The sequence below is a fragment of the Mesoplodon densirostris genome, chromosome 1 (genome assembly GCF_025265405.1).
Source record: "Mesoplodon densirostris isolate mMesDen1 chromosome 1, mMesDen1 primary haplotype, whole genome shotgun sequence".
NCBI lineage: Eukaryota > Metazoa > Chordata > Mammalia > Artiodactyla > Ziphiidae > Mesoplodon > Mesoplodon densirostris.
This window is the reverse complement of record NC_082661.1, coordinates 237,411,846-237,434,939: the sequence shown is the minus strand read 5'-3', so window position 1 is coordinate 237,434,939 and position 23,094 is coordinate 237,411,846. Positions and strand designations below refer to the sequence as shown.

General features: G+C 42.3%; 1 protein-coding gene across 1 annotated transcript; it reads right to left on the bottom strand.

The window, feature by feature from the left end:
- Positions 1-1,518: 1,518 nt before the first annotated feature.
- Positions 1,519-6,141, bottom strand: LRAT (lecithin retinol acyltransferase). Its single transcript, XM_060095375.1, has 2 exons — positions 5,602-6,141; positions 1,519-1,671 (listed from the first exon to the last, which is right to left on the bottom strand). The coding sequence occupies exons 1-2, from the start codon at positions 6,139-6,141 to the stop codon at positions 1,519-1,521; spliced, it is 693 nt and encodes a 230-aa protein (XP_059951358.1).
- Between the last annotated feature and the right edge of the window lie 16,953 nt (positions 6,142-23,094).

The following is a 23,094-nucleotide window of genomic DNA, read 5'->3' as shown; positions in this document are numbered from 1 at the left end:
AATCTGCTCTTAAATTTGTTTTGATTTGAGTGACTAACCCCACCCTCCTCATACCACTCATTATGTGACTCATTATTTTGTAATTCTTGATAGTTTATAAAGCAATTTTAATACTTGAAATGCAAGTCTAGCTTGTAGCTTACTTTTTAGAATTTGGTAATTTTGTAAAAGTACTTGCATGCTTGCTTTAACACTGCTGATATTAAAACAGCCTCTGTGTAATCAACTTACATGCCTGGTGGTACTAAGACACTTAAAAATGATTTCTAACAGTTATTTCCTTTGGTCCTACTTGTTTGGGTTTTATATATTGCTGAAGCATCATTCTTTTAAGGATGTAAACTATACTGACTTAGCAATGAAATGGAACAAATGAAACAAATCTCAGGGCTTTTACAAATTATACAGTGCATTAGTAAGTGCTTTAAAATTAAACTATCCAATGACGACATACATGCAAGTTACACCACAGATTCAAGGGCATAAGAAAATGGATTGAACATGCTTTTACGTTCACCTCCACCAATGCTCTATAATAACTACACTGGAGGGAGGGAGACGCAAGAGGGAAGGGATGTGGGAACAGATGTATATGTATGACTGATTCACTTTGTTATAAAGAAGAAACTAATAAAAAATAACTACACTGGTATGATAATAAAGCAATCAAGAACTAACTTAATTTGTCTCTCATCAGTCTGAGTGTATGTGGATATCTGTGTATTTAACTGGCACGTACGCACTCCAAGTACCCGAATTATTTCAATCCTATGTTCATTTTCCTCTCAGAGTGGTTTACAGTAACTACAGTGAAAAATAAAAGGAAAAAAAAAAGAATGCCAGGTTTCCTACTAAGTAAAGCCAAATCAAATCAAACTATAGCATTAGTAGCTATTTCTGCAGGAAAACACAGATTTCTATAGTTCTGGTCAGTTACTTTATCATTAAACCTTACCTTTGCCAATATTGTTTCAAGTAATGAAGTTATTCTTGACCTATTGGAAATTATATATAATATGTGAAAAAATTGTGATTTTTATTTTTTGGCCAATCATCAAACATGTTTTGAATAAGGGAAATTTTTTTAGTTTAATATAATTTTTCAATGAAACAATATACATTTACAATAAAGTTAGTGGTCTCATTCAGTAAATTTTTCAATCTTCTAATTCATGCTCAACAGAGAAGAACAATAATTACAGGAGAAAAAAAATAACACAAATAATCTCCTGCGGCCATCATCTTAGGGGCTGATTTTCTTGTAATGGAGAATTCTAGCACAAGCTGTTATGTTTCCAAGATTCGCAGTGCTTTGAAATGGAACTGCCTGGGAAGATTCAGAAAGCCTTTGCTCTTGGGCTTACACGGTAAGCACTTTGTGTGATTCTTAATCACATTTTTATCCAGAATGCAGTATTGCAGGTCACATTTTTCTCAATGATGCTTATACTGATTTGTGCTCTATAAATATAAACATATCTACACATAGAATACACACACTGAAATGAGGGTATGAAGTTAGCCAGCCATCCATAAGCAGAATGGAATAAAAATTGCAGGAAGGGTAGTATATGATGCCAAACCCAGACAGACTATAGATGCCAATCCCAAGACTGCCGAAGCAAGAACACTTCTCTGATCACGAATAATTATCTTCACATTCTCACAAAACTGGAAAATAAAATTTAAGAATATTAGAAAAGGTGGCTAAACCTAGGAAGAATCACATATACCAAATAGTAGAGCTCAAGTTTCCCAGCTATTTTCTATCTACCAGAAGAATTAGAATTTCTCTCATGACCTTGGAAAGAATTTAAGATGTTAATAGTTCAGTTTCCTGATTCTACATCCCATAGTAGCTGAAATGATACTTCAGGCAACTAGGTTAATACTGGCAGTTGCCTTTGTACATACACAACATTTATAGAAATCTACAGAGAATGTAACCACATAAAAGTTTTTCAGGATTAAAGGTTAAAGACAACATTAAACTACCTCTCAATAACAATAACATATTCTAAAGTAAAATGAGCAAACAATCTCTAATCTCAAGCAAATAGAATTTAGCCTATCATTATTGGTGAATTCAATTCCTACAACTCACCATTCTAAAATTTGGTGATACTTTTGATGATAACATTCTGATAAGTCTCAAAATGTAAAGGCATAGAAAGTCTAATTTTGTTCTCATATCCCATTACCTGCCAACATATATTAAATTCATAATGAATTATGTGACTCAAAATTGACTGCTAGAAATAAAGATAAATTAAACAGGATCCTTACCCCCCAAGGAATGCATTTTTCTAAGATGTATAATTTTTTTCCTTAGAAAACTAATTTTTCTTAGAAGTAATGGCCTATGTCTGAGTCCTGGATCACCTTTTAATCATTTAACATGTCCAGACTACCCTCTTCTCCTCCATGGGAATACTGAGGTTGTTGTGAAGATCAGATGAGATTTTTTTGCAATAGTACTTTGTATTCGTCCGTATGCTGTATAAATGTAAGGTATTACAACGATTATTATCACTGCTAGATCTGTTGACAATTATCTCTACCTCATCAGTGTCAGGGCAGAATTCAGCAATTAGTTGCTCCATTTTGCTAAGAGTTTCCTACTCATACTGGTTTTAAGCTCCTTTTCTAGACGTGTCATTGTATATGCTTTTAGGGTCTCCTACAGTGGCGTATTTAGTACCGGAGAGCTAGGTTTCCAAATTCTTAATGGAATGAATGCACAAGTCCAATATATTTTAACACACTACCTTCACTGCAAGGCTGTCTCTGTCTGTACTTTTATACAGTATCTCAACAAATACGAAATTTCCTGTTGGTTATCCAGATGTCATTCTTTTTATATGTCAAACATATGATTTGTCTCTTTTTACTAAACTAACAAGACATTGAGTAACAAATACACAATCTTAAAGTGATGAGGATCAAACTGAATGAAGTTTTCAGGACAATGAGAAAAGCTGCTTGGCAAATAATGGGGAGATATACATTTAGGTAAATAAGAATGTTGTCTTGATACAGTCATGCTTCTTTTATCTCTTTCCAGTATTTTTTTTTTTTTTTTTGCGGTACGCGGGCCTCTCACTGTTGTGGCCTCTCCCGTTGCGGAGCACAGGCTCCGGACGCGCAGGCTCAGCGGCCATGGCTCACAGGCCCAGCCGCTCTGCGGCATGTGGGATCCTTCCAGACCGGGGCACGAACCCGTGTCCCCTGCATCGGCAGGCGGACTCTCAACCACTGCACCACCAGGGAAGCCCTCCAGTACTTTTTAATTAAGGCCAACATAGAATCATTGTGGAGGCTCCCCCAAAAGAAGACTTGCACAAGGAGCATCTCGTTTCTAATGTCCTGTTCTTGTTCACTTGGCCACCAGTCCAGGAGGTACCCCTGGTGTTGCTCCACAGTAGGAAATGTCCTCTAGGTTCTAGTTGTTAAGAAGCCTACAGGGGAACTTTTGAGCACTGAATCCCCGGAAAGTAAAAGGGGTATGTATATTCACTTTGGCAATGCAAAGCAATATCAGCAAAGAAAAAAAAGCATAAGGAATAGTAACAGTTACTAATTAAAGGGCTTTATAGTTTATGAAATACTGAAACTGTTAACAGTAATATAAACTAGTTTAATTTTATGATTTCTAAACTTGTAAAGAAGAGCATCACTACAAAAAAAAAAAAAAAAGATTCTTTTCCAGTTCACTTTCACATTAGTTGCAGTGTTTTCCTGAGGGAAAGTGCTCTTGAGAGCTTTTATAAAAACAAATTTAAGTGAGACAACTTTGCAGCTCTCATGTTATGCTGATAATGGTTATATATATGGAGAACTCAACAATCAGTCCCAGAATTGTCATTTCTTATGTTTCCAAAAAATAGAAACCAGTCCTCCTTCAGTACTAGTGACCTACTTCTCTCAGGGCATGTTCAAAAACAGTCCTTAGAATTGGAAAATTTGGGATGGGGATTTTTTTTTTCCCGGGAAATCTACTCTGTGGTCAAATTGTTTGTTAGACCATTCAAAGTGAAGACGAAAACTCAAGTTTCACAAGAGGTGCTATGCAGCAACAGCAATTAAAGCACTTCTCTACGTCCATAAAATCTTACAGTTTCCAAACAGGAAAAACTACTCCAACTAGTTATTTATGCTGATTAAATATTTTACTACCTTAAAAAAGCACTTGTACTGTGTTTTTTGTGTTTTTGGAGAAATATATAATACAGTGTTATATGTGTTCCATGAAAGGGTAACTCCTAATTATGGGAGGGAAATGCTGTTTTTCCTTAGAGAAATTATGTGCTTGGGTCCTAAGTAAATCTGACATGTTTCCTTTTGAACACTTTTGGAGCCAGTGTTTGTAAATGTGGTGAAGTTCATTTCTAGACAGGCATGGACTGAAACTGTGATTCTTGAATCACTGCAGAGTGCTCTAACTGTATTTTTATTTTGCTTAGAAAAGAACCTCTAGATTGAGACTGTTGTGGCTTTATAAACAATCTGTAAGGAGTTTTATACACAGATGTATACATTCATGCTCTGCGACAGGAGAGAAAGATTTTCACATATGGGTCAAAAAATTAAGATGTGGAGCAATAAAAAATTGGTTATATGGACTTAGATTCTTTTGGTACCCAAATATCTAAACATGAAGAGTATAATCTGAAGCTTATTACGTGATTGCCCAGGTTTTCATTGTGAAGGGTGCACACTAACAATACCTCGGCTTAAAATTTGATTTTTACAAGTTAAGAGGTTTCAAAAGGCAATAAAAATCCATTGTTTTTCCTTTGGGTTTGTAGCTAATTTAATCATCTTAAATTCTAACAGTTTTTCCCCCTTTTTATATTAATTTATAAAATTACCTTCCAACATTTAATGGCTTTTCTTGAAAGCCAATTGTTTTGATCTCTGGGGAACCCAGAAACAATGTAACCCACCTGTGGGGCTAGTGTGTAAAGGATGCTTAACAATGGGGAAGTCTAGGTGGGAATTAAACACAGAAGGAATGCAGAATACCAAGGAAAAGACTTCTCTGAAGCTCAGCCACAGGAGTAAGGGATCTACCAGAGAGGTCTTCTTAACGGAAATTTTGGCAGTTTATCTTAAGCAAAGGGAGTTCACTCTCTGCAGCTTATAGATGGGGAAAACAGCATGCTTCCTTGTTTTAAAGGCACAACAATTTGTACTATACAGTGTTACGGATTAAATATAAACTCTGGACACCTTCCTTCCAACTGCAGTTCTTGGGTAAAGTTGCAAGCACACGGCGACAGATTTTCTGTGACCCTCCCAGTCACCTGCCCATTGTCATTTCAACTACGCTGGATGGACACCCTGATGACTTCTGCAGCAATAACTGGTCAGCTCTCTGGCATCGCTGGCAGCGGTACTGCATTGCCACACTCTTTCACCGTGCATTTCGAGATATCCTGCAAGGCACATCGCCGTTTATTTATTTAGTTGGCTTCCCTGAAGAACACCAGAGGGTTCGTTACTAAATCTAGAACTCAATCCCTGCTCCCAGGGGACATGAAAGGTTAGGGATGGGAGGGGGCGTCCCCACCGAGCCCACCGGGGAGTCACACGTGGTACCTTGTCGGCCTGGGGGCTGATCGCGGTGCCGAACCTGCAGTAGGTGACGAAGTGCTCGCAGTTGTTCCACAGCAGGCTGTAGGGAGTCATGCCCAGCAGCTTCTCCGCCCTCCGCGCCACCTCTTCGTTGAGCAGCGCCTTCTTCTTGAGGGACCTATCCAGGTGATTGACCAGGATGTCGGCTCCGTAGGCGAAGTCCTCCACTGTGTCCACGCGGATGCTGGCCACCCTGCCAATGACGCCCAGGATGAGACGCTTGTTGGAGACCACCTTCTGCGTGAGCTCCTTGTCGTCAGTCAGGGCCAACAGGATGTCGGGCATCATATGGGCGACACGGTTGTCGCCCAGGTAGATGCCATAGTGTGTCAGGTGGGTCCGAGGCACCTCCAGCACGTCGCCGCGGAGAAAAGAGTTGATCTCATAGAAAGTGTTCCTTGCCTTGTCTTCGCCCGGGGCGCCTGAACTGAAGAGCTTGAAGTTGGAGATCAGGAGCAGCTTCTCCAGCACTAGTGACACCGCCTCCAAAATTGGGTTCTTCATCCTGCAGGGAAAAGGGTGTCTTGGGGGGACCGTCGCCACTCGGGCACGGCCGGGCCGGGCAAGGTGAGCTGGCCGTACAGGGGCGCTGCGCCGCTGCTCACCCGCAGGCCAGCAGCCCAGTGCCACGGGGCACGCCGTCTGCGCAGGAGGCAGTGAGAGAAAAAAGGGAGGGGGAGAAGCCAGGAGATCGGCCGCACCGCACTGGCGACTGGGGAGGATGCGGAGCTGGCGGCGGCTCGCCACGGAATCAGCGGGACCCGTCCCGCGAGCCCCAGGCCGGGGAGCGCACCTGGAGGCGGTGCCGGGGAGCAGGGCCGCGCGCGGGGCACTCAGCTGCGCCTTTTCTGTGGCTTTTTATCGCCCACGAGGGGGCGGGGCCGAACGTCGTCACAGACCCAGGAAGAGAGCTGATTGGGCGCCAGCGGCAAACGCCGCTCGCTGCGGTGTCGCGCGGGGCCGCAGGCTCTTTGGAAGGGGCGGGCCGCCTCTGGGTTTCTAAGTTCCGCCCTGCGACCCCTTCCACATGCAGGCTTCCTCTTGCGCTGGATACCTTAGCACTTACCGCCTTTAAGCGGCCGTTTTTGGAGAGTAGTGGCTGAGGCGTGACCGCACAAAAGATCTTGCACCTGTCTAGACTGGGGCGCGTTCTGGGCCCGTTGGGGACGTTTTCGGTGGAAAGTCCCCTCGGGCGAGATTTCTGAGCAGAAGCACCTCCCTCTAAAGGGTTCTCGGAGACCGCGGCTTACGAAAATATTTGCATATACTCTGGGAAGTGGGCGCGCCTCGAAAGCCTGCAGACTCCTTCCTAAACTCCGTAGAGGCGTGGACCCGCACACCGCGCACCCTCCTTCCCTTTAAATGCCAGGAATGCCTCTAGCTTTCAGCTGGCGCGCGGGTGGGAAGCGACCCCGCGGATGATCGGAACCCGCGGCGCCTCCGCGCTCAGAGGCACCAGTGACCGTTCAGCGTACGGCTCCCAACGGTCAGCACGTAAAACGGCGAAGTGCCCAACGTCCTCCTGGAAAGCAGAATTCATGTCAAGTTTATTTCTCCTGCTTCAGGGTCTCATGGATCCAGCTTCGGTTCACCCACCGAAACTTTGCCGCTCTCTTAAAGCGCAGCCCCCCGGAGGTGACCAAGGAAGGAAGAGGTCCTGCCCCGCAGCGGGCCCCAGGCTCCCCGGCGAGGCGGTCCTGGGGAGCACTCAGGCTAGGGAGCAGCGGTCTCGACGTCCGCGCCAGGCTCGGCACGCCGTGTCCCGACCCAGCGCAGAGTTCTCTGCTAACGCACTAAGTAAATGCTTGAATTCCTCGGACAAAGGCCGCAGTGGAGAGCCCCGAATTGTTCCACAAAGCCTCCCTGTGTGGGGCTAATAGGTCTCCTCAGCGAGCAGATTCTCCGCTCGCCTCAGGGAGGGGCCTCCCGGCGGGTGATGGATGAAGGGATATTCATCTTACCTGGAAGATGAAGGGGACGATGGAGACCAGACGAGGAGGAGGCCGGCTCCCCATTATCCTCCAAGACCCGGCCTTCGCTCCCGCCCCCTATCTGCCAGTCGTCCCGCTTGCTGGTGACTTTTGTTCATTTCACAAACGATTTCGAATCACATTATAGTCCTGGCAAAGAGAAGAAAACTCCATTTCCCACAAAAGAATCGAAAGAGGAAAGGGGGAGAGGCAGTGGATGAGGAAATGTTAAGACATCCATTTCCCCAGTCTTACCCCAAAATTTAAAGAAAAGTGCAATTAGTGGGTAGCTTAAACTAATCAAACTCCTCCGCACACAGGCGCTTGTTAGCGTCCGGCCAGCACACCAGCTCTGCGGCTGGACGGGAACTCTGGGCAGTCTCTGGATATTTTTAGAAGTCTGATCCAGACCTTGCTGTACACCGTAACTGCAGTTACGTCGGACTGCAGACGTAAGTTTCAGGCTTCACCTTCCGTCCAGAGACGTCCGACTCTTAGGCGCTGCACGCGCTGGTCTGGTCCTGTTCTGGGAAAGCACGGATACCGGGGCCTCCAGGGTCAAGAGCCAAACGACCCGGGGAGATCAAAGGGGACTTGGTAATTAGCGATTTCCGTCCCTAGTGGTCACTAACCCGGCTTATAACGCTACGACCGTCTGCACCCGGCGAATTTGCGGGAGACAAAAGCATGGAGAACTGCCTCAAGGCTCCACAGGGAACTCTTTTAGAGCAAAAAAAGAATATTAAGGAGAAATCACCTATAGACCCTCCTCAATGGCCGCATCCCCACGGCGTTTTGTGAGAGGCAGGCAGCACCAAGCTGATTTGCATTGGATTTTTCTTTCTTCCCCGGTGGGGTTAATTTTTGGGAGTCACTTAAAGAAAAAAGGAGATGAGCTTAACATGAGGCATGCATCCGAGTACCTGGCTCAAGATGTAGGCATTCTGCTGTCTTGGGAAATGAATGGTGGTGGGGAGTGCCCATAGTTTCATTCTTGAAGAATATTTTGCCTGAATGTTATGCCGTTAAATAAATTAATTTTTCTCATTGAAACTGTCCTAAAGCTGCCCTCTTTGCTTGCCTGCGGGAAATTCGGCTTTGAGGAGCCTGAAAGAGGCAGTGGAAGGTCTTCATTTGTCCATTTCTGAAGTCTCCTCAGATTTATTAAGCCGGGAGGGGTTAGTGAGGATTAGGCTGCTTTTCAACTGAGAAAATGCAGCATCAAAAGAGCTCTTGTTGGCTGAACTGATTGCCTTCCCCTATTCAGCAATCGTTGAAAACTTCCCTTGCAACTACTCGACATTCTCAGAGTTGCATGTAAGTATGTCTGTGAGCGGTCACTTTCTGATGGCTCCCTAGAGGCACTCTTCATAAAAATATCTATATACACTAATAGGCTCACATTCCCACTAATACTTTCCTGCCTGAATCAATTTGAGCCAAACTAAGGGAAGACAATTGCTATTAGAAGGAAAGGCCCAAGAGAAATCTAACATCAGAACTTTCTTCTTCCTAAATCAGAAGGGGTCATTTATTCGTAGAGGGGAGAATCTGGCTTGGTAGAGAGACCCCTAGTTCCCCAGTTGTACAAAAGGCAGTTACATTCAACAAGTTTCGATGTGCAAATGCCTTAAATGCACTCAACTGGGTTGCTGGGTCTGGCTGGGGGATTGTGAAAGAGCCGTGGCCGTCCTGGTCAACACGTGGACATCAATGCACTGTGGACTCTCTCCTCGACCACCCCTTCCTGCCCTCCCACAGAAACTCGCAAGACAGCCACAGCATCTGCTCAGGCCCAGGTCCATGTCTTCCAGTGGTGAAGGCCAAGATTCCACTGGGTTTCTGCACAGAGGAGCCTGGAAACAGGGCTCACAGTGCCCACCTAACTTTCAGGCTTCACCTTCCTGCCATGGATCCCATTGAAGGTCCCAGGAGATAGAGCTCCTGTTCTCGGGGACAAGGGGTGACAGAGTCCTGCAGAAGCCAGGTAGGCTGAGGGATTTCCTACCTAAAGACGTTTTACCTCTGGAGACCCTCTTCCTCAGAAGTCTTTGGAGTGGAGCATAGGGTCACAGTATCATGTGCTTCCTGTGTGCTAGGAACTGAACTAGCAATCATTTTCTCACTTAGTCCTCATGACCCTATGAGATGTCCTCTCCATTTTACACAGGAAGAAATTGGGGTTATAGCTCAGTCTCTGTCACCGTGTTAGTGTGGATCAGGACTGAACCACAGGTTCTTTGCTCCCAGGTCCACCACCACTGGGGATGGTCTGACCTCCCATCACTTCATCCACCTGTCATCCATTCATTTACTGAGTGCCTGCCATATGCCTGGCACTATGCCCAGTCCTGGAAACTCCATGAAAAACCCAACCCTAAACTTAGATCCCACAGCTTTTCTTTTTAATTTGGATTTCATTTCCCTGCTTCTCTAGTGCCACGGATTCCAATTTTTTTTAACATCTTTATTGGAGTATAATTGCTAGATTCCAATTTTTAACATCAGTTATTTTATTGCCATAGAGAAAGATCTGGTTATGGTGCTGGTTAATAGTATACCCTCACCAGGCAGGCCCCAGCACTGGAGTGGCCAGTAGTCCTATGCCCTCCTTAGAAACAGAAATAGGAGTGGGGTAGGTGTTGGGTATCTTGCCCAAGGACACAGAGTCAGAGCAGAACCTAAGTGCAGTGTCCCAGATTTCTTACCTCTTAGAACTTCTTTCCCCTAAACCTGATAAATCTGGCTTTCTAAACCTCCTGTTTTTGAATTATCATCCTTCAGGATTATTTTGTTGTTTTTCTTAGATTTTTTTAGATTATTACATCATTGGACACATAAATAATGATGGTCTTAACACGTTTTTCTTCTGAACTAGCTGTCCATCTACTTTCAGTTCCTTTACATAAGCTTAGCTCTGGCCCCATGGACACAAACGGGCCTTAACTAGCTGACTCTAAGGGGACAGCGAGAATAAAAGCTTTTGTGAACTTCCCTCTGGAGGCAGAGGAAAAAGGGCAAGACACCTTTTCACGGAGCCTCCGAGCCCAGGGCTTCCTGGAGTGTTTTCTGGCAGGATTCCATTACCTCCTGGGAGGAAGATTCTCCAGCTTCCTTCCTGTCTAGCTAGCACCTTATTATGAGGCCCTCAATCCTGCCTAGAGTCTTTAGAAAGATTAAAGGCAGCAGCTCCACCCAGACAGGATTTAGTTGTTTTGTTGTGATTGTTTTGGAAACCATAAAATAAGAACACTGAGCACAACAAGGAATTGACAGTTGATGTTGTAGAGAATCACGCCCCTGTAGATGAACACAGCTTACTCTGAAGTAATCACAGGTGGGGGAGGCTGCGATGTGGGGGAAGGGGGCAGAAACCCTGAGCCTAAGGCCTGTGCCACCCTTTCCACCTGCATGAACTCTGACAAGTCGTTTGCCACCCACAGGCCTCAACTTCATCACTCTAAAATGGCAGTGATATTTAGGAGGGCAGTTTTGAGGATTAAGCAGAACCACACATATTGCAGCACTGTATGAAGGTTCATACCGTGAAACCCCATCTCTAATGTCATCTGTATTATTCACCAGTGAAGCAGAGTAAGGCAGAGGCGCTTTTCCCTTTCTGCCTGGACCGCACAGTCATCCAAGAATGCAGAGTAGACAAAGGACATGCTTTTCCTCACAGACCCCTTTCGATGTCTCAGCACAGAGCCACAAGGGTGAGCAGAAAGTGGGCACGTAAGTGTTTGGAGCTCTCCTCTCTCCACTGCTCACTGCCAAGGAAGTCCTCTATAATTCATAAAAACAAAGATAAAAACCCGCCATTTGTTCGAAAGTGCATCTCACAGGACACACACCAAAAAAACCCAAAGGTCCATTTTAGAAATGGACATAATACCAAAGAATGACTAAAATATCTGAGATGTCCATGACATGTAACGCACATTTCACTTTAAACTACAAATAATAAATGGCAAGCAATGTTACTTCCTAATAACTTGGAGCAGGTAGCAACTATCTTATAAATTCATCTTTTTTTCCTTTTGATTCTAATTTACCATTATGAGGCAATAGTAAATACGAATATTGGGGGACCCAGGTTTGTTAACAAAAGCAAATGTGACAATTAATAACCTTTGGCTACGTATTCAAAAGACAATTACCACACCACTGTATTCATATAGGAACTGTACAGAGAAATCAGGTACTGTTACACTTCAAACAGGATAACACTGGCGATTACCAGTAATGCTAAGTACCAGGAACGGTGATTAATGCCATGTTATTATTTATATTTCAAAAATCCTTTCTAAATACATAGACACCCTAAGGGTAAAATGGAAGGTAACTGAATACAGAACTTTCTTAACATCAGTCTTAGCTTTTGCTACTCATATCTGATGGTTTGTGAGATCACTGAGACTCAAGAGGCCTCATCTGTGAAGTGTGCTGAGCTGGATTAGAATGAGATGCTCTCTAAACCCCCACAGTGTGAATGGCCCCTGGACCTATGAAAATCAAATTACTCAGGCCCTTCAGAGAGTCTTAGCTGCTGTCCTTGGTGAATTTTCACAATGAGTAACTAACAGAAAAAGAAGATAAATCTCTGTCTACTAATTAGAAAATCTAAATAGTGTCCACAATAACTGCTTTAAAAAGTGCAATGCCTCAATTGAATTAAAAAAAATAAGAAAGAAATCACTCACACTCCAGTGAAGCAGTAATTACACAAGGAGGAGAGAAGAGACTGAGCAGGGGTTTGGCAGCAGTTCATGCTGGAACTCAATGACTCTTTTGATAACATCTGTTCAATCATACAGAAATTTTAACTAATGTAAACACACTGGTTCGTCAATATTTTGTAGCAATATATACCATTGTTTGTTGAAATGAATGTCTTTAATTTCTAAAGTTAACTTGAAGGGAAGTGAGTGTACCGTTCTGGTATTTTTGTGATTACATTTACTCTTACCCACCTCATGCTAAAAGAAAATTCAGTGTAGTTCAGCTAGAGCTGATTCATACCTAAACAGCTCAAGCAGTTATAAAAAAGGGAAACCGGATTTTAAATTGTCTCATACTTCTTAACTGGGAGAACTCCAGGTGGGCAGCTCTCTCATGAAGAACCAGGCTGCCTGTGTTCTCCAGGGTAGGCACAAAACTTTGTGCTTGAATTAAGTTCACTTATTTTTATCCTGGTTACCCTCTAAAATGACTTGCCTTTATGTTGGATTACATAAAGTTACTTTCATTTTATTTACAACCAGACTTCACCTGTAAAGAATGTGAGCAGAATGGAAATTGGATCACGCAGAATACGGAAAATAAATTCAATAAGTTTTTTCCTTAAAGATGAATTAAAAATCTATGAAATAGTTTTCATCCACATAGGAGCTTAAATCAGAAATCACTGTAATTTTAATGTTCAACTGGTTTAACTTTCAAAAAGAATAAACTAGGATATGTGTCCTTTGGTCATAATTATTTCACATTTTAACACGTGTCTCGCACTTTCTCTTTTCCCATCTTCATTCTTTTACCTCTCTTATTTAATTCCTGAAGGGATGGTTCTGATATTTTTTCGTGGTATCCTCTAAGGGCACTATTCCCACTGGAGGACAGATGGCATCCAGAAAATCAGGGTCCTAATTGTGTTCTGGAACCTCGGAATGCAGGCTCGCAGCTAGCACAAAAGTGGGCTCAGGGCCCTTAGATCACTCACCTCATCCTCTAGGGACTTGCCTCCCATAGAACAGTAAGTGACCAAACCAGCCAGGCAAGAACCTCCAGTGCCAGGCCCGGACTCAGCAACAGGGAAGCCACTGGAGGGTGACCCTGGCACTGGGCCCAGAGGTTTAGCCAGACTTAGGCACCCTCAGCAACAGTATTAGATTTCCTACACTCAGTCCTATATCACCAAGAATATTGTCACAACTTACTTTGTGAATCTAAGTATATTGGTTAAACTTTTCATGCCCTGGTCTGCTCATGTACAGAAGCGGTGACTGGTGATGAGGACTCTCCTGAACTTTCTGGAATTCAATGTAGCAATAGCTCTAGACAGTCCTGCACGCCTCACCACCAAGTCAAGTATAAGATGACAAATCTAAACTCTGTTTCCTTAGACTATGGTTCCTTCTGCATTTGTGTTTCCTTTTGTTGAAAGGGAGCAGATTTTCTTATATGTATTTTATGGCTATACCATTTGCTTTTCAAATAACAATTTCTGATTTTTGTCCTTTTAAAAAAAAATAAGTGAGGCCTCCAATGTAGAATATCTATCAGAGGTTTATTCTTTTTTCAGAATTACAAATTATGGAAGAATAACTACAGAAAGAGTGATTATTGATATTGTAAAAAAGATGTATTGCCAAGGAGCTATTTTAATAAATGTACTTGACCAAAAATGTGACTTTTTAAAACTCATCTCAGGGGCTTCCCTGGTGGCACAGTGGTTGAGAATCCACCTGCCAATGCAGAGGACCCGTGATCGTTCCCTGGTCCGGGAAGATTCCACATGCCGCAGAGGAACAAAGCCCATGCGCCACAACTACTGAGCCTGTAATCTAGAGCCAGTGAGCCACAACTACTGAGCCCATGCACCTAGGGCCTGTGCTCTACAACGAGAGAAGCCACCGCAATGAAAAACCCACGCACTGCAACAAAGAGTAGTCCCCTCTCGCTGCAACTAGAGAAAGCCCGCACGCAGCAACAAAGACCCAACACAGCCAAAAAAAAATACATTAAATAAATAAATAAATAAATAAAATTCATTTCCGCAATATTATCTAGAAATGTATCATCCTTGATTAAAACAGTATTCATAAATGTTCCAAGTTCATGGTGGGCATTCAATAAAAACTCCTACTTACAATTTTATCTTAACCATTGTATTTAAAATTTTAATTATAAGTTACTCATATTTGGATTAGTTAAGAATCTTAAATCCATTTGCTAGTATTTCAAAATTATTCCTGTGTTTAAGATTGTATTGTCTTGGGTAAAGGGTCATCTTTTTGAGTGACCTTTAAAGTCCCTTTGATTCTAAACTTCCACACTTCCGTGAGAAAAACAAAAGTAGTACATTTTAGTATTTTCCCGCTAGCCAAGTGTCAAATTTATAAAGCAAGTCATAATGCTAATAAAATAGTAGCATAATTTACATTTTATTTAACTATTTTAAAATTACAGATTATATATCAAAAAATTATTTATATAAGTAAAATATTCCCAAATAGCTAAATAGATTAGACGAAGCTTGCTGAGTCATAATATCTGTGTATGTCTGAAGTCACATACATTTGTTCCTCCCAAATAAGTAAAACCCAAGGGGTAGGCTGAGTCAGCACACTACAAGTAGAAATGGTACGGGGCAGTTGTTAAGAATGTCTACTCTGTAGCCAAGTTGCCTGAGTTCAAATCCTGACTCTTTTACTTAGCTCTGTGACCTTGGGTAATTTATTTAACCCCTCTGGTCTCAGTTACCTGCTCTTTAAAATGAGTATGATGATAAATATGATTCCTACCTCACAAGGTTGTTGTAAGGATTAAAGAATGAACATGCATATATTATTAATTTAAGAGCAATACCTAGTTCTTATTCAAGAAATGATGGCTACATAATAGTTTTCATTCTGGAACACATTTAGCAATCTGCGGATTATCCATAGCTCTCATGTAAATTTGCAAGAGGCGGCAAAGATCCATACAGTAGTAGGAAATTCAGTGAATGGGGACGGGAGAATTCTAATCTCTAACCTACCTCCATAAGGATTTGTTGAATATTTCATCTCAGGTTCTGTGTGGGCTCAGAAATACAACAGTGAATGAGGTGCAGTCTCCTCCCTAATGGAACATAGAACTTGGCCAGGAGGAGACAGGCCTAAATAAACTTACATAATTCAGTGTGATGTGCTGAAACAGGAGCATGTACTACAGGTTCTGGGAAATGGATGAAGGAGCAATTCATTCTAACTGGGGCAGGGAAAGTGGGAGCTGGGATAACACCGAAGTTGTACCATGAGGAGTTGGAGTTTGTCAGGCACACACAGTAGAGGTAAGTTAATGCCAAATGGCCAGGCAGGCTAAGGAAACATGAATAAAGGCCAGATGTTTTAAAAGTGTTTGGTATGTTCTACAAAGAGCAATAATGCAGCTCAACCAGAATATAAGGTGTTTGCTTCTCTAAGAGCAGAGGCTAGAGCCCCACCCCGGAGGTTTGAGGGGGCCGTGGAGGCCCCCTAGACCACTCCAGGAGCTCAGACTTTATTCTGCAGGCAGTAGGGAGCTGTGAGAGGCTTTCAAAAAGGGGAAAGAGAAGGTCTGGGTTGGAGGGAGAAGAGAGAGAAGCTGGAATCAGAAGGCCATTTAGCAGTCCAGGGAAGAGAGCTAGAATAAGGGGAAGGAGACGGAGGGGCAGGGGAAAAGCTGAAAGGTATTTGTGGAGCTAGACTGACAAGGTTTGGTGACCATGAGTAGTGCTGGTGGCCAGTGTGCTCAGAGGAATACGGGAACCCGGGGGGACTCTGAAGTTTCTTGCTGGAGCAAGTAGACAAGAGTGAAACCCTTCACGGAGAGGAAGAAGGGAGGAGCAGGAATAGGTTTGTGGGAGGAAGAAAATGAGTTCAGCTTGGGGTCTGTTGTTTCCAGAGTCTACAGCTTTTCATGTGGGGACGTTCATAGGCAGATAAAAGGTGAAGCAAGATCTCTGGATAAGAGTCTAGCCAAGAGAAAGAGCTATGGGAGGCGGAAGCATGCGGGTGGCAGGTTAAATCTTTGGAGGAGGGGGACCTGCCAGGGACGGCACTCGGCCTGGGGGGAGGGGCGGCCAGGACAGAGCTCTGCAGAAAGGGGAGGGGCAGTGAGGCGTCTCCGAGGTGCCTGAAGCAGGAGGAGAGGCTAAAGAAAGTCGCGGAGGAGGGCGGGCTCAGAAGTGTCCAGGGCAGACAAGCTAGCGAGGGGGTCAAGGGGCCCCTGGATGAGGCAATAAGGAAGGCCCTAGTGCTGGGGAGGGGCCCAGACTGCTGCGGATGGACGCAGTAGGGTTAGGCAAGGGGGAGGGCCAGGCACAAAACGGAGATGATTATTTCCAAAAATTCTGCAGTGAAGAAAAGGAAAAAGGATCAAATGGAAGGTTTCTTGTTGTTTGTTTCTTTCTGTTTGTTTTAAGAGGGAACACATGAGGATATCGGTACATAAAAGGAAGGGAAATCAGGGGAGAGGAAAAATGTACAGCTGATGGAAGTCAGTCCCAGAGAAAGCGGGACTCGATGGGGACCAAAGCTCCAGGTAGGAGACTTAGAGCTGGTGATGCGTAAGGACTGCTGTTCCCCTGAGTCAGGAGATCAGGAAACAGATAAGAAATGGAGATTTGGAAACATCTGGAAGTGGAAGCAAAAAGACGACATTGCCTTCACCCACTCACTCTAGTTTGTGCTGTAGACTCTGAAGAAGAAAACTGCCAAACCGAACCCGCTGACAAAGTCTGCATAGATGCCTCAAGATTTGATGCAACAAGGGAACTCATGCCAGTTGATGGGTGTATAATAAATTGACATAGTGACAGCAAGCCATTTGCTTATAGCACAGATCTTAATGAAAAATGAGAGAGTTCTGAGTTCCATTCCTATTCAGAGCATTTGTTTACAGTAAATTTTACAAGCATGTTCCCAGGAACTTGATCTTTTTTCTCCCCATTTGTCAAGTAACACTAAGCTCTTCCTTAGTGATGTCAATCTCTAGTATTAAATTAGAGGTGTGGTGGGGTGCTGATGAGGGAATCCTAGTCATGATGGACACTAAAGAAAATCAGACTCATCAGGAAAATTCATTAAAATTCTTACTCGCATTTTTATTATGTAAAATCTCTTCAAAATTATCACCAAACTATTTACTACAAAACAGAAAATATTTATAGCTAAGTTAAAAGTGGTTTGTCCCCTGGACTAAAATGCAAAAATAATTTTATGGCCAACCTTGAACTTAATTTGAGTTCAAAGTATTAGGTCGCTACACTATTGACTTTCAAACTCTTTCCGACTGAGAAGGATAAAATATTCAAATATTTTCTATTTTCTCAAAATCAGTGTGAGGATATACGAATGTGTTAAAATTGTATAAGTAATTGATAGACTGCTTCTCTGAACCTGAACTTAGTCTGTACACTTATGCATGAAGATTATTTAGAATAGGTAATAAGATGTTTAAATAACAAGGAAGAGGAAGATACTCTTTAAACAAATCACAAGATTAGCCGAGCTTGGATTTGGGTATCAGAGAGAGATACACTAAAAGTGAATATATTATTAAACAAATCACAGTTTATTAAGGTTTTAAAGTATATGCTTTACAGAATAAAAGAACACCTTTATCAGATGCCTAGAGAATATACCTATCAGTCTTCTTGTCTGTCTCACACGTTAAATCTTTATTGTTTATGGTTCTGTGTTAAAAATCACCTACTCTCTTCTGCTTTCCAGTGACCACATTATTAATGCTGGTATTCAATCCACCCAAGTGGGTGTTTACTTATAATGCATATTTTCTACATCCTTTTACCTTGGATTCAATTTTTCATTTGTACTAAGAAACAATAAGTTTCTCAATGCCAAAGCTCTTTATCCATCTACTAATGACTTTAAATAAGGAACACCTTTTATCTGGAAGTCCAGTACCATTTGTCCAAGTGCTTTGCCCTGTTGAACAAAACAAACAGAAATGTACTGAATGTTTAGAGGATTCTATTATAGTTACTAATTTTCATGTCCCACATTTTTAAAAAGTGACCTCTATTTAAATGATTTGGATAAATAAGATTTTATTTGATATAATGACAAGAAATTTTAAAAACACATACTAAGGGAACACAGTTACAAATAAAATATATTACTTGGTAGATGAATTCTAGGTGAAGCACAAATGAAAAAAGTATGACAGCAGAACTACAGAGAAGCTGAACTGAGGATAATTTATGTAGTTCTGGCCTTTTAAATTTTGGATTGAGTAAAATTATTTCTATGACTTCTTATGTATTTTAATTTGAGATATTGATTAAGTACGTGATGTGGAAAGAAATATGAAAGAGATACAGAGGAGGATAAAGATCATTCAATTTTTTAAGATTTTGTTATGTATATTCCTTGAGGAGGAACCAGGACCCTGCCCCAAGGCTGCACTATTTTTTCTTGACTGCTCCTCCTTTGCTTCTGCAATCCCTCCCTTCCCTGATAAGCAACTGTTTGAATCTGCCCTTTGGAACTCAGGAAAGGTCAAGGAGGTTGAGTGAAGCCTATTTCCTACAAACAAGAAACAGAAGACACCGAAAGGATTTGTACCTGGGAGAGCCCCACAGGATCCTGCTCTGTTTCAGTAAGAAATATATATTTGGTCTTCCTCCCCATTTCAGGCACAACGCTTCTAAAACCCTTGGAATTTCTTAAGAAGTGCTGAGAGGGATAAAGGTGTCCTTTGTTACGTTAATAAGGTGACTTTTGGAGTGTTCCTAGGTCACCTAAGGATGGGGGTTGGTCACTAGAGGAAATAACCACATGATTAGAGAATTGATACTTTCAGTCCCATCTCCCTGACCTTCAGGGATTGGAGAGGGGTTGGTTGGACATGGAATCAACTGCCAAATGGTCAATTATTTAATCAACATGCCTCTGTAATGAAGCTTCCTTAAAAACTCAAAAGGACAGGGTTCAAGAGAGCTTCCAGGTTGGTGAACACATGGAGATGTGGGGAGAATGGACACCTGGAAAGGGCAGGGAAGCTCTGTGACCCTTCCCCTATGTATCTCTCCCACCTGGCTGTTCCCAAGTTGTATCCTTTTATAATAAATCTAGTGAGTAAATGGGTTTCCTGAATTCTGTTAGCTGCTCTAACAAATTAATTGAACTCAGTGAGGGGGTTGTGGGAACCTTTGATTTATAGCCAGTTGGTCAGAAGCACAGGTGAAAATCTGGACTTGTGATTGGAGTCTGAAGGGGTGGGGGTGATAGTGTCAGAACTAGGTCAAACTGTAGGACACTCAGTTGTCCAGAGAATTGGTGGTGGTGTGGGAACACCCTCCCAAGTTGAAATTGGGTCCAGGAACCTAAAATATTGTCAAATAGTAATATTACTATTTTCATCATTCTTTCTACAGTAAGGAGTTAGATTTCTATCATAAGGAAAAGCTTTCCATTCTCCCCTACATATTAATGTTGTTTTTGACTTCATTGTATTTTTATTTTATTCAATGGATTACAATCCATAAACATTTAATTTATTTTGATGGTCAAATAATTGCAAGTTTGTCTTGTGGGAGCTCCTTCATAATGGCCCGGGTCTTCTTTTGCTTTGTCTCTGCCATTCTTTGAGCATTTCTCTACTTTCTGCCACCACAAGATGTTCCAAGCTCATCTTTTTCTTCCCCATCCCAGTCCTACAGTCACCATTTCTCACACCCCTTGTTCTACTTACGGGTAGAATAATATTTAGAAATAAAAATTTGGACACTTGATATGTTCATTGCTACTGGAGTGTCACTGCTTCTAGACCCTCTGGGCCCACAGAAAAAGGAAATAGCTGTATATACATACACATACATACCCTTACCCTAACCTGTACCCTAATCCTAACCCGTACACTACCACTAACCCGTACCCTAACACGTAACCTAACCCTAACCTGTTTTCGTACCCTAAACTGTACCCTAAACCTTACCCGTTCACTAACCCTAACACTAAGCCTAAGCCTAACCCTAAACCTTACCCTAACCTGTACCCTAATCCTAACCTGTACACTAACACTAAGGGGTACCCTAACCCGTTTTTGTACATACACATGCATGTATACACAATACATGTATATACACACATGTACATAGGTACATGCACACATATGTTGTACCATAACCTGTACCCTAAACATACATACATTGACTTCCTTTCTCTTTATATATTAAAAACCATGAGTTTATCCTGATACCTCCAATTTAATCCTGCAGAGGTCCTTCTAGAGTCAGACTGCATTTTAAGTACACTCAAGCACCATGGATAAGAGTACAGAGCACGCCCTCGACAATGGCAGCTGTAATCAAGGAGGCATTTACAGGATAGAGATGCTATGGTCCTTATGGACATGAATGTCCAGTGCTGTGTTTAGCAATCCCTCTGCCTAAAGCCCTGATGAGAGTCAAGTGATAGTTTCTTCCAGCCACTACCCTACATTTATTCGTTAGTCTTCCCAAGTCTCAGCAAAGGTAATGGTGGCCTTCATATAAGCAACGGGCTTCCATCAATCCTAAATTGATTTTTTCCCACTGTTTCATTGACAATTAGTTTGAAGAAGGCTTAGCCCATGGTAAAACTTGCATTTTAACATATACAAAATTCCTTCCAGTTTCTTTACTACAGTTTCAGCACCAGCACTAGCATACTGCTATCAGCCTTAGAATTGAAAACTGTTTACCAGGACACAGAGTTGGTGGTAGAAAAAAAGAAGTCTACACATATAGCGTACCTTGTGTTAATCATGAGGCTGGTAACAGGATGAATTATTTTTCCTCTGAAATTTTTTGACTTCAAGCTTTTGATCATGGACTAAACCAGGTACCATGAAGTATATGCTGAAGTCAGAATATCTCAAGAGACAGTTCATGAGAGTGTTCCAGGGAAGATTTATTAATGACCACAAAAAAAAGTTACGTTGTATCTTCTGTCCAGTGTTCACTGCACTTACAGCATGGGGAAAATATATATGTACACACACCGGGTGGAATGTGGGCTTAATGAGGAGATTGAGAATTATATGAGAACTGTTATTAATCATACTTCTATAATTACTAAAATTATATTCTAAAAAATGTCTGCTAGTGAATTTCAGGTGATACAGAATTCTCCCTAGACTTTTTTCATTCATTTCTTGATTTACTGGACAAATATTTCTATGCAGGATGTATACTAGTCTTCCATAACAATCCAGGGCACCGTGTGACAAGAGAATAATATAAGGTCCTTTACGAGCTCAAAGAAGGATGAAATGTTGGACAAGATTGATTCATATTATACAAAGCTGAATCACTTTAAGCACATCAGTGCTAGGTCAGGGCAAAGCCCCAAATCCACATGTGCCACACAAGCCATCATGCTTTAGAAGCATCAATGTCCAACTAATGCAAGAGAAGGACACCTAGTTACAGAGAGGGAAACTGTGAATGAGATCAACAATTTATCTAAACAGATAATCATACTTCAGGTAACTAAGAATCAAGATACTAACCTTAATATTTAAAAACTGTAAAAATATTTTACCAGAGACTTGAAAATCATAAATTCTAGAATCTTGTTCAAACTAGCACCAAACTAAACTCATGATACCCACATTATTAAATTTTGGATCACTTTTAAACATTTCAGTGCTAGATCAAGGCAAAGCCTCAAACCCACATGTATCGCACATCCCATTACCTTGGAAGCATCAATGTCCAACTCTGCAAAAAGAAATACTGCAAAGGAGAATGTCTGTCACCTGGCTGCAGAGAGGGAGACTATGGGGGCATTCCTCTGGTGAGGTAAGGAGTTGGAGCACAGGGGTCAGGAGCACAGACTGGGGAACTAGACTGCCTGGGTTTGAATCCTGGCTCAACTGCTGTGATCTTTGGTAAATTGTTTCATCACTGTACTTCCCGCCCAGTATCATAAGAAGGTTGTGAGGAGGAATAAGTGAATTAATAAGCACTGAAAAAACCCTGAGTAGATCAGATAGACTTTCATTAAATAATTAATACCTGTCAGTATGTGTTTATGAGGTCCTTCTACATGCAGGACATTGTGCTAGGGCTTACATGCTACTTCCTGCAAGGATCTTTAATATGGCCAATATAAAATTACCTGTTAAGCTTTAAAAAAACTGTGATTCAGAGACCATTTTATTTGCCAACCAGTTTATGTCCTGTGTATTCACTTCCACTTATCTAATCAGTAGTAAGTTGGGAACACACACTGATGCTGCATGAAGTGTTGCTACTATTGAAATGGAGGAGGACCCTCTGGGGCCTCTGGGTACCAATCTTTTCCACGTTCCCATTTCCCATTTGTAGGAAATAGGTTTCATTCAGCCTCCTTGACCTTCCTTGAGTTCTAAAGGGCAGGTTCAAACCGTTGCTAATGAGGGAAGGGAGGGGATGCAGAGACAAAGGAGGAGCAGCCGAGAAACAACAGTGCAGCCCTGGGGCAGGGTCCTGGTTCCTCCGTAAGGAATATACATAACAATATATTCCAGTTCTTCAGCAGCGGCTAAGACACCCATCCAGGTGGAGGATGGTGACTTCAGGCTGAGCACAAGATTCCGGGAGCACTACCCTGTGTTCACACCAACCAATCAGAAGAAAGTCACACAACCTGCAGCCCTCACCCCGAATTTTGCCTATTAAAAACTTCTCCCAGAAAACCACCATGTAGTTCAGTGTTTTGGAGCACAAGCAACTCATTCTCCTTGCTTGGCCCTG